General features: G+C 39.3%; 1 protein-coding gene and 1 long non-coding RNA gene across 2 annotated transcripts in view; one reads left to right on the top strand and one right to left on the bottom strand.

Moving 5' to 3' along the window:
* LOC138974665 (uncharacterized) overlaps positions 1-16937 on the bottom strand; it is a 300124-nt gene that overhangs the window by 17723 nt on the left and 265464 nt on the right. The gene's annotated exons all lie outside the window — the stretch shown is intronic.
* LOC138974420 (serine/threonine-protein kinase Nek9-like) overlaps positions 1-16937 on the top strand; it is a 39030-nt gene that overhangs the window by 2314 nt on the left and 19779 nt on the right. Inside the window, exons 4-15 of the mRNA XM_070347138.1 lie at positions 784-854; positions 1420-1525; positions 1743-1792; positions 3057-3138; positions 3643-3747; positions 4816-4877; positions 5626-5734; positions 7348-7422; positions 11941-12003; positions 12408-12552; positions 13203-13397; positions 14488-14534. Coding sequence (XP_070203239.1) covers positions 784-854; positions 1420-1525; positions 1743-1792; positions 3057-3138; positions 3643-3747; positions 4816-4877; positions 5626-5734; positions 7348-7422; positions 11941-12003; positions 12408-12552; positions 13203-13397; positions 14488-14534 — 1110 coding nt within the window. The remainder of the gene's footprint in view (positions 1-783; positions 855-1419; positions 1526-1742; positions 1793-3056; positions 3139-3642; positions 3748-4815; positions 4878-5625; positions 5735-7347; positions 7423-11940; positions 12004-12407; positions 12553-13202; positions 13398-14487; positions 14535-16937) is intronic.

The raw sequence follows: 16937 nt of genomic DNA, 5'->3' as shown, positions 1-16937 counted from the left end.
TTTATCAATCAATCAATCAATAGGACGCTTATATCGCGCATATTCCGTGGGTACAGTTCTAGGCGCTCTGCAATGATGCCGTGTGAGATGAAATTTTATTGTCCAGCTGATGATTTATTTTGTTTTTTATTGACACATGTTTTCTTTCTTTCTCTCCCTTTCTTTCTTTTGTTATGTGCTGTGAACATTGGTTGTGCATTCCTAATCAGGCTTTTGTTTAAATGAATGCAGAACAAAAGTATATTTTGTTTGGTTTTGAGTATGCTACTTTAAAAATGATACATACTTGCTTTACTCATTGTCTCCCAGGTACGGATATATCCGTACCCACTCATATGGCTCTATCTGACTTGGTACGGATATATCCGTACACACAGTCACTTCAGTGGCTCCCTGTAACTTGCAATAAAACGACCCCTCCAATTGGGCAAATACCCAGCATGTGTGCTTTCTGTGCAGACTGACAAATAAATCAATTTCTTAACTGACATTAGTGTGAATCTGCGGAATTCATTCATTAAAAAAGAATCCTACTTTGCACAGAAAGAAGGCAGGCTGTTGATTTGCATATGTGACCAAGTGGAGGGATGGCTTTATCACACCTGGCCTGGCCTGGCGCTGATCCAAATCTTTCACACGGGGAGGATTGTGCCTTTAAGCATATGTCTGAGTATTCTTTTCTCCTCTTGTGGAAGTTTTTTTGTTTTGTTAAATGTCCATTTATTTTAAGCATGACATTAAAGAAATGATAAATATAATTGTAATCCTTTTTTTTCACTGCAGGAAGTGTCCTGGTACCTTTTCCAGACCACATCGGCTTTGAGTTACGTGCATCAGTATGGCATCATCCATAGGTAGATCACTTACTTTGATGAATGGTCTCCTGTATGTGTGTGTGTGTGTAAATGTAGAAATGTTCATTGCGCTTTTCACACCATCTACTAACATCTTTTCCAATGAAATTTAGCTTGTTGTCACATTTTCACAAATGGACGCGTTGCTGGAAAAAACACAACCTTTTTTTTTCTCACAAAGGGCTGTACCAAACTTGAAACCCGGCCGCGGCCTTTTTGTATGATCAAAGTTTTCTTAGTACATGTACTTTGACAAAGCAAATTACAACACCAAGAAGAACACACTCAGAGAACTCATCACCTTATCTTTACCTTTCTTTCTTTCTTTATTTGGTGTTTAACGTCGTTTTCAACCACGGAGGTTATATCGCGACGAATCTTTACCTTACTTGTCTTCGTTTGTGTACAGTTTGAAGTTGTGACTGTCACTAGAAACTTGTCTTTAGAGATCATCTGCAACACTCTTTGCTTTAATGAACAAATAGCTTCAATTCTTGGTCACCCATTATCTTTTATTAACTTCTTTGTCTTCATTTTTGTACAGTTTGAAGTTTCTGTGTTGCAGAGACATTAAGACACTTAACATTTTCCTGACCAAGGTTGGGTTGCTGAAACTTGGTGACTTTGGGATCTCTAAAATGCTGGAATCAAAGGGCCAGATGGCTAATTCTGTAAGTGCGAACAACTTTTTTTTTATAATGGAGGCGACTTAAAAATTTCCATCGGCATACTAGAAATGTTACAATTGAAACAAATACATCTTGTGTGTTTTAAATGTCTGGGGAGGGAATGTCAATATTTGAAAATAAAGAAGAAAAGCAACATAATTTCAGTTTAATCTTACTGTTTCTTATTTGTGCTGACTAACCATAATTTTTATCGCAACAGGTGGTGGGCACACCATATTACATGTCGCCAGAGCTAGTGAAAGGAGAACAGTAAGTATTACGGTATATGTATTTTTGACCTAGCAGTTCAAGGCTAAAATAATTTGTAAGGGGTTTGGATGCAAGTAATTGAAACATTTTTGTTTAAAAAAATAATAATCAAATTGAGAATGGTAAAGAAGCTCAGAAAGCAAGATTTGAATCAGTATAAGGCTAGTTCATTTTAATTTTTCTGCTGCTGCTGCATGATTATAGCATGTGTTGGTCAGTTTGGGTGTTGCCTTGATAGCTGTTTTCACATAGATGCATCATGTTCTTCTTGTCCTTTATTGTATTTCCTTATCTGTATCATAGCCTTTTGCAAAACTAATAGTTGTCACTTCAGTTGACTGCATGGCCATTGGCCAGCTCAGTATCTCATGAATAAAATGTTTTGTGGTGGATCAGTTTTGTTGTTGTTGACTATTTCTTTCATTCTTTTTCTCTGTCCTCCTGTCTTTCATTCTTTCTCAAGTAGGTTGCATTTTGTAGTTTATTTCTCTCATTTTTGAGTCACTTGAGAAAAAGTGACTCTATGTAATCGGTCAGTGTTAGTCTGTCCGGCCATCTGGCCGGCCGTCCGTAGACACCACCTTAACGTTGGACTTTTCTCGGAAACTATCAAAGCGATCGGGCTCATATTTTGTTTAGTCGTGACCTCCAATGACCTCTACACTTTAACGATGGTTTCGTTGACCTTTGACCTTTTTCAAGGTCACAGGTCAGCGTCAAAGGAAAAATTAGACATTTTATATCTTTGACAAAGTATCTCGGAAACTATCAAAGCGATCGGGCTCATATTTTGTTTAGTCGTGACCTCCAATGACCTCTACACTTTAACGATGGTTTCGTTGACCTTTGACTTTTTTCAAGGTCACAGGTCAGCGTCAAAGGAAAAATTAGACATTTTATATCTTTGACAAAGTTCATCGGATGTGATTGAAACTTTGTAGGATTATTCTTTACATCAAAGTATTTACATCTGTAGCCTTTTACGAACGTTATCAGAAAAACAAGGGAGATAACTAGCCTTTTCTGTTCGGCAACACACAACTTAACGTTGGGCTTTTCTCGGAAACTATAAAAGTGACCGGGCTCAAATTTTATGTGAACGTGACTCATTGTGTTGTGAATAGCAATTTCTTCCTGTCCATCTGATGCCTCATATAATATTCAGAACTGCGAAAGTGACTCGATCGAGCGTTTGCTCTTCTTGTTCCTTGTTAAAATTCTACATTGCTAAGACTGTCTAAATTTTGTTCTTGTGTTATTACAGGTACAATTTCAAAAGTGATATCTGGGCCCTGGGTTGCGTGCTGTATGAACTGCTCACTCTCACTCGCACCTTTCAGGCTACTGTAAGTGTCACACAGATCATTCAGTTATCAGTTTTTCTGTGTGCTTTTACTCTTTGATAGGAAAAAGTGAAGGGCCTGTTGTAGCGGTGTGCTCACCAACCGTCACAAGTTTATATACCTCTAGTAACCATCTTCTACTGTAAGATGAATAAACACACGCTTGAAGATGTGCATGCATGTGTGTACACACACAAACATGGACGTATGCATGTGCACACAAACATGTTTCAAACTCAAAGGGCCAGACAAATGATCATGGTGGATTATGGAGCAGACTGCTAGTTAGGTCACCTACAGGCTTTATGCTTTGTGTCATAGTTAACACAGACTACTCGGCAGCCTTTATCACTGTTGTTACATGTTTTCATTGATAAAAAAAGTTCCATTGAGCAGCCATTTTTGCTTGTTTCTTGAGTCTCGATTTTGGAACATAAGCAGTCTGTCTGTTTCAGATCCGTTCCAACATGTCATTGCAATTAATGATCATTCTTTCTTTTTTTTTAGAATCCCCTAAAGCTGGCCAATGAAATAGTGCACACAGAGCACGACAGCATAGACTGCCAGTACAGTGAGCACATGCAGAGACTGGTCAACCAGATGCTTCACAAGGTAAGGATAAGGATAAGATAAGATTTTATATAGTCCATGAGGGTAACCTCAGTAGGCCTGTACTGACTGAAAGCATTTTTCTATGTGCAGGGATGTTGCTAGTACAGTGGAACCCCCACTTGTATGACTTCCAAAAATCTGAGAAAATCAAGTCTCAACAAGAAGAGAGTCTTGAAATGGGGGTAAAATGACAGACTACTACTACTATTAGGGTTTAACGTCCTCTTAGACCAACTGGACTATATTGGGACAGGTATTGGTAATACGCTGAAGATATGGTGTGATACTTTGATTCGAACAAGCCCTCTAGCTGTGGCTGTCTTCTTCGACACACCAGTATTGGGTTTGTCTCGTCAAAGTATCGAAATACGATCATGATAATCAGAGACGAGAGATGATGCATGCGTGTCTTCGTGTTTTCCAAGCCCTGAGACTTTCGCTGTGAACGTGGGATCTTTTTCGTGCGCATGTGTGCACACGGGGGTGTTCGGACACCGAAGAGAGTCTGCACAAAGTTGACTCCGAGAAATAAATCTCTCACCGAACGTGGGGATCGAACTGATAGCAACCAACTGGCTACAAAGCCAGCGCGCTACCAATTGAGCTACGTCCCCGCCCCAAAATTACAGAGGTTATGAACAAAAAGTCAGAGAAAACAGGGTCTTAAAAAGGAAGGGAATCTTAAATTGGGGGGTCTTAAAAGGGGGGTTCCATTGTATTTATTTTCCTCTGCAAATTTAAGAAAATGGTCACAAAGGTTATGGCCATTTTCAAAATGTTTTCAAAATTCTTGGGCTCACCTTTTCCCCACTGTAAAGGAAAGTTTGGCAACTTGAAGTTCTTGGGTTCCGCTGACTGCTGATGTAAAATGTGCAGTCACTGAGTGTTATCATAGCCTCAGGCACAGTTCATGATGTAATCACTAATGCGAGGACTTCAGTTTAGAATTTGTTGATGTTATTTTTTTCTGTCTAAAGGAGGCAGGAGGATGCTTCTTTAGTTTGTGTTATCAATTCTGGACCGTATAAGAGGTTCTAAAATGTCATAATAACTTGCTGCATGTTACAGGACCCAGACAAGCGCCCCTCTGCAGAAGATATTCTTGACTGCCCACTGTTTTCTGATCCAGGGTAAGCTGTGGGTTTTGGCCTCTTCTTCTTCTTCATCAGCGTTGAACGGTTGTGTCACTCATAGTGGTTTTGGTGTCATTAATGTATTATATGTTAAGCAGGATGAATGTGTCTTTTAGCTACAGTGGAATCTGTCTGTAACAAACACTCACAGGACCGACCAAAAGGGGTCATTGTAGAACAAGCATTAGCAATGGACATTTGAATTATATATTGAAAAAACAAAACTTGTCGGGATCCTCAGGGGTGGTCGTTAATGAGAGGAGGTAACTGGGGCAGGTTTGACTGTGTGTGTGTTTGTGTATTCTTCTTCTTCTTCTTCTGCGTTCGTGGGCTGAAACTCCCACGTTCACTCATATTTTCTGCACGAGTGGAATTTTACGTGTATGACTGTTTTTACCCCGCCATTCAGGCAGCATACGCTGATTTCGGGGGAGTGTTTGTGTATAAATTTGAGACTTTTTTGTTTCATGGAATTCGATGTCAGGGTATCTTATATGTGAGATTTTATAAAGGTGCATACATTAAGAAGATTTGAATGGACTGTTTTATGTTTGCAGCTCAGTTCTAGTGAATTTCCCAATGATGTATTTGCTGTTAATTTCACATAAATTAAAAATGGATGAAATAGTTTAAAAGATTGTTTTTGAAGGTATGCTGTATGAATACAAGCCAAAAACATATATTATATGGATAAAGGCTGAGCAGAATACTTTTCATGTGCTAATTTTGCGGCACCGTGTTGCAGAGAACTGGAGAGAAAGGTATGGGAACTGAACTCCACCTCACGCAGACTTCGCCTGTCAACCACCACATCATCTGTGTTCCAGCCTGTTGTCACCTCCAAGATGTGTGAGGTCAGATATAGCTCATGGTTTTTTATTTTCTTCCTTTGCCATTGTCACAGTCCATCAAAGGGATTAACGTCCTTTCATTGTCTGTTAGTCATTCTGTAGCATGTTGGATTCAGCCAGCTAAGTCCCACTGTGGTGGGAACTTGTGCGAGAGCCATTCAGTGGGACTTGTACAACTTGAGATACAGTAGAACCCCCTATTTACGACTTTGCAAAAACCTTGAAAATTAGGTCGTAAAAAGGGGGGGTATTAAAAGGGGGGTTTGAGTTTTTGGCCCGGGCGGTCATGAATTTGGTTGCAGTGTACGTACTGTTATGTAATGTCATGTTTACACACAAACACACGGTTGCAGTTTACTGTCATATCAACACACACACACACACACCCAAACACATTACAGCAGAACAACTTTAACTCAAATTTCAAAGAAAATGTACTCATGGCGTAATGCTCGCTCCCCGCTGAGTGAAGCACATTTGACATTGTGGCGCAACCAGTAAAATCCGAATGTCCTAACTCGATAGAAAGCATAACGACTTTTCTCCCGAATTATCTTTCCGCTCACATGAATGTTTCTTCGCCTTGCATCGCTAAACTTGTCCCATACACGATCGTTGAGGTTTTCGTACAGGCACCTCTCTTTGCGTACTTTCGCTTCACTATCCTTCTCGCCATCTCGATAACACCGAGTCCTTATCATTGACGATACACAGGATTTGCGTCTTCGCGACTCCTAAGGAAGTCGCCGCGGATTGCCATTTCGCTCGATTAGCGATTACTTTATTAGCTCTCTTCTCAAGAGTCGGCGCTTTTCTCTTTCTTTCGCGAATCTTCGTTTGTCAACAAGTCGTCGTGACAAGATAGCGTACAGAGGAAAACCGGATGTATTAGGATCTCGCGCGCGCGAGATTTCGTTGTTTTTTCTCGCGGTAGTTGCACGAGAGCCGCCATGTTGTGTTTTCGTCTGCTCGACTGAAAATGCGCGAAAGTCGTAATTCATCCCCAAAAGCTCGGTCGTAAGTCGCGTTTTGGGGTGAGTCGTTCACTGGGGGTTCATTATATAGTAGAACGCATCCGTGGTAGAAAAATCAGTCGTAAAAAGGGGGTGGTCGTAAACAGGGGGGTCGTTAAGGGGAAGTACTACTGTACCAGATCAGGCAAATGTAACATGCATTTAAGGTATTCTGGGTCAAATTTTAGTTACATCCCTTAATTCCCACATGAATATTCATCAGCTTCAGACTGTTTATTTTCTTGGAGATCTGGTTAACGCTTAAACATGTTCGGAAATCATTCAATTCATCTTCTATTCCCCAACTGATGGTCCTCAGTCTTGGTGGTTGGAGGCGGTCGGGATTGGCCGACACAGGAAGTGTATATTCTTATCTTATCTTTATACAGTTGACAGAAGAATTGTGCATATTTTCCAGCAGGGTACAGGAGATGGTTAGGTTTATACACGTTTTGACTACAGAGTACTAAAATGTAGCAAATGGGAAGCTAGGTGTCATAAGTTGAGTAATTTGTTATCACGATTTGTTTGAGAAACAATCTTCATATTGATGTATTATCTTGTGGTTACCTCAGTGAAATATAGTGTTGTACTGGTCCACAGGTTTATCAGTGGGGAGGAGGAAAAATCACACCTCAGAAACTGGAAGTCTTCACAAAAGAAAAATGTCCTATTCAGGTAAAATGTTGTTGCGAAATTGTCTGTTATTGGTGTGTTTGGGTCTGGTTTTTTTGCCCTTAGTGCTTTTACGTGATAATAACATTTTGTGTTTGTTCTCATATACACTCAAAAGGAGAGATACAAAACGGCTTCCTTTTTTTGTGGCTGGTGAACATATAAGATCAAGCAGGGTGATGCTTTTTTGCAGCTGCAGTACTAATGAAGAGGTTATACTTTTAATGTACAGGTGAATTGCTTATATATATGAGCCTTTGCCAAAAGGTGCCATTTCGGACCCATGTATTTTTGGAAAGCAAGTGTAATTAACTGGATTACCCCAACATGTTTACATGTATTGTGCTTTGAAAAAGGGAGTTTGATGAATGCTTTTTTTAATGTTTTGAAGCCTGTTGTTGTTGTGAATGTTAAATAAAAAATAAAATGTTTTAAACATACACCAGAAACGGCCCCGAAAAATTTTGGACATTTTGGTGTCCTCGGGAAATTTTCGATTTTTCATGGTCTGCATCACTTTATCGGTTTTAATCAGCGTATTTCATACAGTCTAAGCATGCAACTCTTAGTAGAATGTGCAACAATCGTAATTAGAACCAGAATTTACCGAAAACCTCGCCCAGTAAATACCCGGTTATTTTCGAAGGCCTCATGTCCGCAGACCAACTTGTTTACAGATTCGATTTTCGCCGGTCTTGGTGCTTTGAATGGCCGCCATTTTGGATGAAAACGATAGTTTCGTGTTCGAGGAAATAAAAGCAGTGTGTTGCATTTGAGTCAGAATTTGCGAAGTTATTGTATCTAGCAGCTAAAAAGAATCGATGGAGTTTAATGTCCGAAAGTAACGTTTGACACATTTTGTTATTTTTGCAATTTTCACAAAGAAGTTTCGCGAGTATTTTTTTCAAAAGCGTGGAAACCACTAGCTTTGCTTCTTTGGCGTTTCCGGTCACCGATTCGATTAAAATCATGGAGACGACGAGCCGTAAAGTTGAGAAAATATTGTACTGTCTGTTCAGGGTAAGGTGTAGATCTATACGTAACGTTTGACACTTTGTAGATCTAATGTTTGACACTTGCCCATAATTCTTCTCCCGACGAATTGAATTAGCTTATATTATCCCATGACCTGCCTCTTTATCTCTGTTAGCTGAGGAGGTGATTATTCTGAATATTCCATCACAACCATATGGATATCCTATGGATATCCTATGGATATCCCATCACAACCGAGTTTCGATCTCAACTGTCATTGGTCATTGTCTTTGATTTCAGAGTACAATTGAATAATTTATGGAGGTCATCTGCATATTCAGAGTTTACAGATGGACTACTTTTTACAATTAGTCAAGTTTTGACTAAATGTTTTAACGTATAGGGGGGAATCGAGACGAGGGTCGTGGTGTGTGCGTGTGTGTGTGTGTGTGTGTGTGTGTGTGTGTGTGTGTAGAGCGATTCAGACTAAACTACTGGACCGATCTTTATGAAATTTGACTTGATAGTTCCTGGGTATGATATCCCCAGACTTTTTTTCTTCATTTTTTCTTATAAATGTCTTTGATGACGTCATATCCGGCTTTTCGTGAAAGTTGAGGCGGCACTGTCACGCTCTCATTTTTCAACCAAATTGGTTGAAATTTTGGTCAAGTAATATTCGACGAAGCCCGGACTTCGGTATTGCATTTCAGCGTGGTGGCTTAAAAATTAATTTATGACTTTGGTCATTAAAACTCTGAAAATTGTAAAAAAAAAAAAAAAAAGTTTTTATAAAACGATACACATTTACGTTCATCTTATTCTCCATTATTTTCTGATTCCAAAAACATATAAATATGTTATATTTGGATTAAAAACAAGCTCAGAAAATTAAAAATATAAAAATTATTATCAAAATTAAATTTTCGAAATCAATTTAAAAACACTTTCATCTTATTCCTTGTCGGTTCCTGAAGAGAGAGAGAGAGAGAGATAGAGAGAGAGAGAGAGAGAGAGAGAGAGAGAGAGAGAGAGAGAGAGAGAGAGAGAGAGAGAGAGAGAGAGAGAGAAAGAAAGAAAGAAAGAAAGAAAGAGAGAGAGAGAGAGAGAGAGAGTGAGAGAGAGAAAGAGAGAGAGAGAGAATGAGAGAGAGAGAGAGAGTTTGTTTGTTTGTTTGCTTAACGCCCAGCCGACCACGAAGGGCGGCCACACACACACACACACACACACACACACACACACACACACACACACACACACACACACACACACACACACACACACACAAAACCCGACCGACTGAATATGTAAGTGATCCACGTGTGAAAACCAAAACATAACAGCGCGATGACAGCCAACATTTCTATCCCCGACTGACAAACAGTAACACTGCATGCAAACTGACTTGGGTCAACGATCAAACCAGCACGGCCCGAACTGAATTTGTTGCGCTGCCATTATCGTGCGCAATTCTGGTAAAAATATAAACCCGGTATGCCGAATTGAGTATAACGAAAGTCGATGTCATATACATGATACACAAGGATATTTTAAAATGACTTTCAAAATGTAAAAGCAGATAGCAGACCTTTTTATAAGCAATTTGAATGACTGAATGTCTACATACAAGTCGAATGACGCCGTCCATTATGCTGACAAATGGGAACTAGCTATGCGCATGAATTCATTGACATGAATTTCGACTGCGGAGGCTTTTGGCAAGCTGAAAACAGGCACGGGCAGGTTTTAGTGGAAAAAGTAAGTGTTTTTAATGAAAACGTCGGAGTAATGGGATAAATAGCTTACACACTCCGAGTTCTGATTATCTTGCATATTGTGTAACCTATATACAACTGCTTGCTACTTTTGGAGGCAAATTTGATTGAAGAAAAATTCGATCCTCTGTTTTTGTTAATATCCGTGTTACGATTCAGGACGATACGTTCATATCCGTGCAACGATTTAGGAGGAGACATATATGTCCTTGTAAATATTGTAGCCAAAGCTGAAAAAATGCTTTTGGGTTAGCAGGGGGAAGGAATATTTTCATGAGATTGTTTTAACACCACCCCCCCCCCCCCCTCCCCAACATAAAAAAAAATCAAAGTTTTTTTTTTTAAATTTGGATTTTGCTAGGATTTTACGTACAACTAATTAAAAAAATTCGATTTGATTGAGAACCTTGTTCCAGATGTACATAGACATTAGGTTAAAACTGTATTCTAAATGTCTGTTTGAATATTGTAGTTATTTTTGACATTTTCATTGATTTCATGTCCACTGACTCCATGTAACACGTGACAGGTAGAACGCAGATTTGACCTGTTTTGAACATGATGTTACTTTTTTTGTGGTGCTTTGATGTTCCATAATTACCTAATCTTCAAAATATGAATGTATCCTAAAGGTCTATTTAATATCACAGTTGTCATTTATAACATTTTGAATAATTTCATGTCCACTCACACAGTGTAACATGTGACACGTAGAATGCTGTTATGACTTGCTTTTAACATGTTTTGCTATTGTTTCTGTTTTCATATTCCATAAATAACCTAATCTTTAGATTGTAAATGAAAAGTTAGTGTATGTATAACATTCTGGTTGTTATTTCAAATATTATGAATATTTTCATGTCCATCAATATTTTTGTAACACGTGACACCTACAACAACATGTTTAACTAGTTTGAGCAAACTGTAACAACTTTTAGGGATATTTTTAACATGTGTCAGTGTTTCTGTTGAAGTGTTATATTTTATTTTAGGGTTTATACTTCTTGTGGTTACTTAGCAGAAAGTATCAGTTTTGACTTTTATGATGTTTGAGCGTTTTGCGACATTACGTGACACTGCATTCAAGATTTGGCTCCAAATGTACTTTTAAAGACTGATAATGCTTCTGCAGGGTCTGTTTACTAGAAATAAATCATTACCAGTTGTATGAAATGATATTAATGGCTTCTGTGGTCAGTTTTGTTGCACATGTGGCTTTTCTCAAAATTGGCGTTTTATGGCATATTATCAAACCGTACACATTTCCCAAATGCACAAACCATTCTTTTATTACACAAATGTGTTCATCAAAGACTAATGTATCACTTAAAACACCAAAAAAAAATCAACTGAAAAGGTTTAGTTTGTCACAAATGTCCAAGCACCCCCCCAGCACCTTTTGGCAAAGCCTCATATATGTTTCTTTATTCATATCTGTTTCTGAAAGCAATGAGCGTTCTCTTTGTGTTCTGTGACCAGGTTCCACAGCCTTCAACTGGGTGGATTGATCGGAACCACCCACCCCATTAAGACCCCCCTGTCCCAGTCCCCTCCTCCCCATTTCTCTCTGTTAAGACCTTGATTACCTGCATTTTCTGGGAATTTACCTTAATTTAAGACTCTCTCTCCTTTAAAACTCCCTCTCTCTTTTAGATTTGATTTTTGCAGAATTTTGGGGTCTCTAATGGTGTGGGGTTTGTGTGTGTGTGTGTGTGTGGGGGGGGGGGGGTGTTGCACTGACCACCATGTATTTCTTTCTTTGTGTTGTCAGGTGTCTGCTGGTCATCATCACTTTGCTGCAATCACCATTGAAAAAGAGCTGTACACTTGGGCTGTAAGTTTCACGTTTGTTCATTGCTTGCTTATAGTAATTTGATCTTACTTGATTGAGCGTTTTACTTAAATCACCGGGTGTGCTCATTTTGGGCTGGAATTCATTTTGATGAAGGCGTCAAATGCTTGTAAGTTTTGTGTTTGAACCTCATTTTACTGCAATTTCTTTGGATATTTCCTTATTTACTACTAAGTTGCCCTCTGGAAGAATTTTCAATAATTATGGAAACAAAGTTTAAACACTTGGATGTAGAAGCTCTAAATTAAAAGAACAGTTGTTTATTTGAAATGGAGCTTGTACAGATCAAAACATGTTCTTTCCAGAATCAGGGAATTGCTGTGGTCAGAATCAAGGAATTGCTGTGGTAATGGTTGATATAAAATCCCATTTTGTTTTGTTTTCAGAATCCCCAAGGCACTGTGAGCATCTGTGGACAGCTAGGTCATGGTGACACGGCAGCTTACAAAGCGCCCAAGCGTGTGGACAGTTTGCTGGGGCAGCCCATTAACCAGGTGTCTTGTGGAGAGGACTTCACCCTCTGCGTGTCTGGTATGTTTTAATTTTCATAGGAATACTTGTAATAATCTTGTGATAGACTTGAATATTTGGTTGATAGCAGTGCTGATGTGCAAAAGTTTTAACTAGCTCAGAGTAGAATTGACCCCTGATTAGAGTTCAGTGACGGTTTAAGGTCGGTTTGTTGCTGTTAAGGGTACCCGCGCTTAACGCTCGCGGGGCCACTTGGTACAGAGGAAAATGACTCTATCGTCATATGGGAAGACTACTTGTATCACCGTTTTCAATCGCCCTGTCATACAGGGAGTCATACTTTGTCTTGGAAGGATTTTAAAATGAATCGTTGCGATGGAGGGATCGAAGTACAGTATATAGCTACTTTGTGGATAGGTAGGACTCCCCAAACTATGTGTCCCTGTGTCATGTAGGCACTAGAAGTCCCCCAAAAGGTACCAGAAATTATGGAAAGGTGAATTATATGGGAAAGAATCTGATTGGGGTTGTTTCTTTTGTGCGGTGATAATGAGCAGGTGGTCAATATGAAGAGGTGGTCTCCAGGGCAGGTTTGACTTTAATGACAAATACCAATGGCTTTTATACTTTTATGCGATATGGCGGAAACAATTCTTGTTCTTGTTCTTGATCTTTAAACCAAGAAGTAGATGAATTGTGTCATTTGACAGACGACGGTGTGCTGTATGGGTTTGGGTCCAACTACTACGGCTGTGTGGGGTCCCACGAAGAGGAGGATGTGTTGGTGCCACAGCCCATAGAATTCTTCCTGGACCATCCTGTACAACAGGTATCCTGTGGGGACACGCACGTTGTCGTCTTGACCAGATACGGTGACGTCTACACCTGGGGATCGGGAGAGTTTGGTAAGAACATATTTTATGTGTGGGTAAGAACATGTTATGTGGGTGTAGTGCATCAGTGTGTTCTTTTAACTAATTTGAGTAAAACCTCATACCTTAGGAGACCTCAAAACTGCAACCTTTCAACTCTCATTTTCTTGCCTTGTCTGTTCTCTATCATTAGCATTTTGTTTAATTGTTGGCCCTTATGTTCACTTTGTTCACGATTCCTTCCCTTGTTTGTTTACTTTTTTTTTGTTTCTCCCTGGAGTAGCCTCTCTTGCTCCTCTGTCTGTGTCATATGTGACCCTCCACCACGGAATGAGTCGCATGTCACCTTTGCATGGTTTTCATATTTTTACATGTTTCTAAAGAGTTTGTTATGCTCTTTCCAGTGGTGAAAACCGTTTTAGAAAAGAGCGAAAACTGTTTGAGTTATAAGCCTGTGACTAAGGTGACCCGCACACTGTTACCAGACACTCCCCGGACTTTTATTAAGCCTAGCGCAGAACCGCGCAAGGTGACATGCGACTCATTTCGTGGTGGAGGGTCACATATGTTGTTTTGTCAGTGATTCTTCTTTCTGTCTGTTATATCGTCTTTTTTCGTCTTTTTTGTGTGTACTTGTTTTTTCGTGCCTGAAGAAGACCCTGAGGTCAAAGCGTCGCCGTTATTTGTTCCGTGTTTGTCTTCTAACGTGAGTACAGTGCTTTTGGTCTTTTTGTTAGGAGACTGTGTTTTTCAATGTCAGAAAGATGGCAGAGGTACCACTTGGTTTTGTGTGTGTGTGTGTGTGTTTCTTTTTTTTTAATACAGAATTGTTTAAAGAGGATCTTTCTTCAAAATCATTACATAGAGCATGCTTGCAATCAGCAATTCTAGCAGATTTTTTAAAGTAAATCTAGCAGTTGATGCATTTGAATTTTGTTTTGTGTGTATCTCAGTATCAGGTGTTCTTAATGTCTATATTATAAGAGTTTTTGGGGGGGACTTCATTTTGCTCTCTTGATAAGATTTAATATTTTGTCAGTTGAATACGATCTGCTTCTGTTTCTTGCACAACATGCGTGTCAGAATGTGTTTTTAAACTCATAGAGACCATTTTTTTCCTCAGGAAAACTAGGTCTGGATTCAGAGGATAACTTTTCTACACCACAGAAGGTAAGCACAGCTAGGGTTAACACTGGAGAAGGTTGTAACAATAAGTTTCTCAAGCTCTGTGTAGAGAATACGTACTACATGGCTTGCTGTGTCGTACCAGGTTTACACAAGTTGCTTTTTTAAAGATTTAAATGCGAGCAAAATCTGTTAGGTTACTGCTCACGCGCCAGATCAAGAATGTTACATGCACCTTCAAGCACTCAAAGGGAAAAGTTATAATAAGACAGAAGTTTTACAGGACCATGTGAGGCTGTACATGAGGGGTGATCATAAGTTAGTCTTCTCTTGTAAAGTGAATGAAAGAAAGAGTAAAGTTTGTGGGGGAAAAAGCAGGAATGAGCTGTAATCGTGGAGGGGTCACTGAACAAACAACAACAAAAACAAGTGGATTGTCAAGTTCAATGTCAAACAGAAAGCAAACTTGAGAATGTGGAGAAAAGCGACTACATGAATATTTTTTTTGTCTTTTCTCCATATGCAATTTTCTTCTTAAAGTTTATAGAGTGAAGAAGAAGAGAAAGCGTAGAGAGCAGAATATATTATCTAAGTTAGTATTGAAACTGTTTGGAATTAAGATTCACACTCTAAAATCATATTTGTTCTTTCCCCTAGTAAATTGTTCGGAGATAGGAATGATATAGTACTTTTCTATTGTTCTCTTGCGGTAGAATTAATTGGTTAATTGGTTTTGACACGATGGCGCCGGCTTGACTGACGGGATATGAACCCTAGGTCACAAACTCGCTACGGCTTAGTTTTGAGCACGTGGACCGCCCGCGAAAGCATTGTTTTTCGACATCCGACTCTCACCTTTCCCCCCCCCCCAACTCTCCTTTCCAGATTGACCTGATTCTTTATTTCTAATACAGGTCTATGATAATACTTGTTACACACAGACGAACACACATACATAGACACACATACACATTCAGACACACTCTCTCTACTCTCTCTCTCTTTTCTTTTCTGTAGCTTTTATATCATTCTTTCTTTTACCCATGTATTCAATATAAACATGTAGTCTGTATTCATTTGTTTAGTAGAATGTAGATTTTATGTTTATCATCTACATATGAGAAGCCTGTTGAATATACACTGTGTTTGACTGTGGTTAACTTGTAACTGCATACATTTTTGGTGTGACATGACTATTTTGCGAGATAATAGTCAGAGGTTTTGCACTTTGTTCACAGTGTTGATAACCAATGAGTGTTTGGTATCAAATGATGCGTCGTAGAATCTCCATTTTATTGATGTATATCTTTATAGCGTTTTTGATGTAGTTTTCTTAGTACAGGAGTTTTTGTGTATGTTTGAGGGGTTTTAACTGTAGCTTGTATGGAGACTGATAGCAGCCTCGAAACTCTCCCCCCTCCCTCCCCATTTTGTTATGTGATCCCAGTGCGACGTTTTCATTGGTTCCTTAGCTGTGACGTCAGGGACAGTCATGGAAGGTATATAAGCTGCTAGTTTTCAAGGTTCGGCGGGAGTCTTGGCAACCAACCTGGCTTAAGTGTCTAAATGGTATACCGGACTTCCCACTTAGAGTTACAGCATTGCTTCTGTGCCTGTGGAAAAGGTTGTGGGAGGCAACCTTAGTACCGAACGGTTGTGGGAAGTTCCCAACCTAGTACAAAGTATTTGTTGTTATCTCTAAAACTGTCCTCCGGAGTTTTGGCAACCAACCTGGCTTAAGTGTCTAAATGGTATACCGGACTCCGCCCTGTGGACTGAACTGACAGGGTTAAAAACAAACGTTCCGCAGTCCCAGGTTACCATACGGCGAGTAAAGTGGCGTCGCTTTACTCTTTTACTTTATTTTTACTCAGGCCCCGAACCTCTGCCAAAATTTTCAGCCATTTTAGGACATAGGATATTGCTTTCAGTAGCGTATTTTGCTAAGGGTACCTACGGGTCATGCCCAATTTTTCAGCCATTTTAGGACTTAACATATTTTTCGAGTAGTAGGAAAATTACAGGAATAGAGTGAACCAATGTACAGATATATTTTCTGAAAAGAACAAACGCCTTGTATTGAGTTGTTTTTATGATTTGTTTTGATTCAATACAATTTTGAACTTTACCTGCCTCTTCTTGAGTTTATATTCTGTGTGTCTGTTTGTCCTGTCGTGTGATTGCCATCCTGACAAATGACCTTCAAACACGTATAACATCTAAGACACAGACACAGACAGTTAGAGTTAATGTGAAGCTAAGACCGCTCGGCTTTACAAATGGTGTCAGAAGTGGGATAAAGATTGGTTCATTGTAGGTTTTGGTAGCTTTTTATTTATTTTTACTTAGAAAGAGAAGATCCCTTCCCATCCCTTTGTTTTTATTTTATTTTTCTCGGTCACTCAGCCAGTGACTGTTTATTTTTCTGGACTGCTGCGAAGCAAGATG

Source organism: Littorina saxatilis, linkage group LG1, assembly GCF_037325665.1.
Source record: "Littorina saxatilis isolate snail1 linkage group LG1, US_GU_Lsax_2.0, whole genome shotgun sequence".
Taxonomy (NCBI): Eukaryota; Metazoa; Mollusca; class Gastropoda; order Littorinimorpha; family Littorinidae; genus Littorina; species Littorina saxatilis.
The sequence above is the reverse complement of the archived record's forward strand: the minus strand, read 5'-3'. Positions and strand labels throughout refer to the sequence as shown.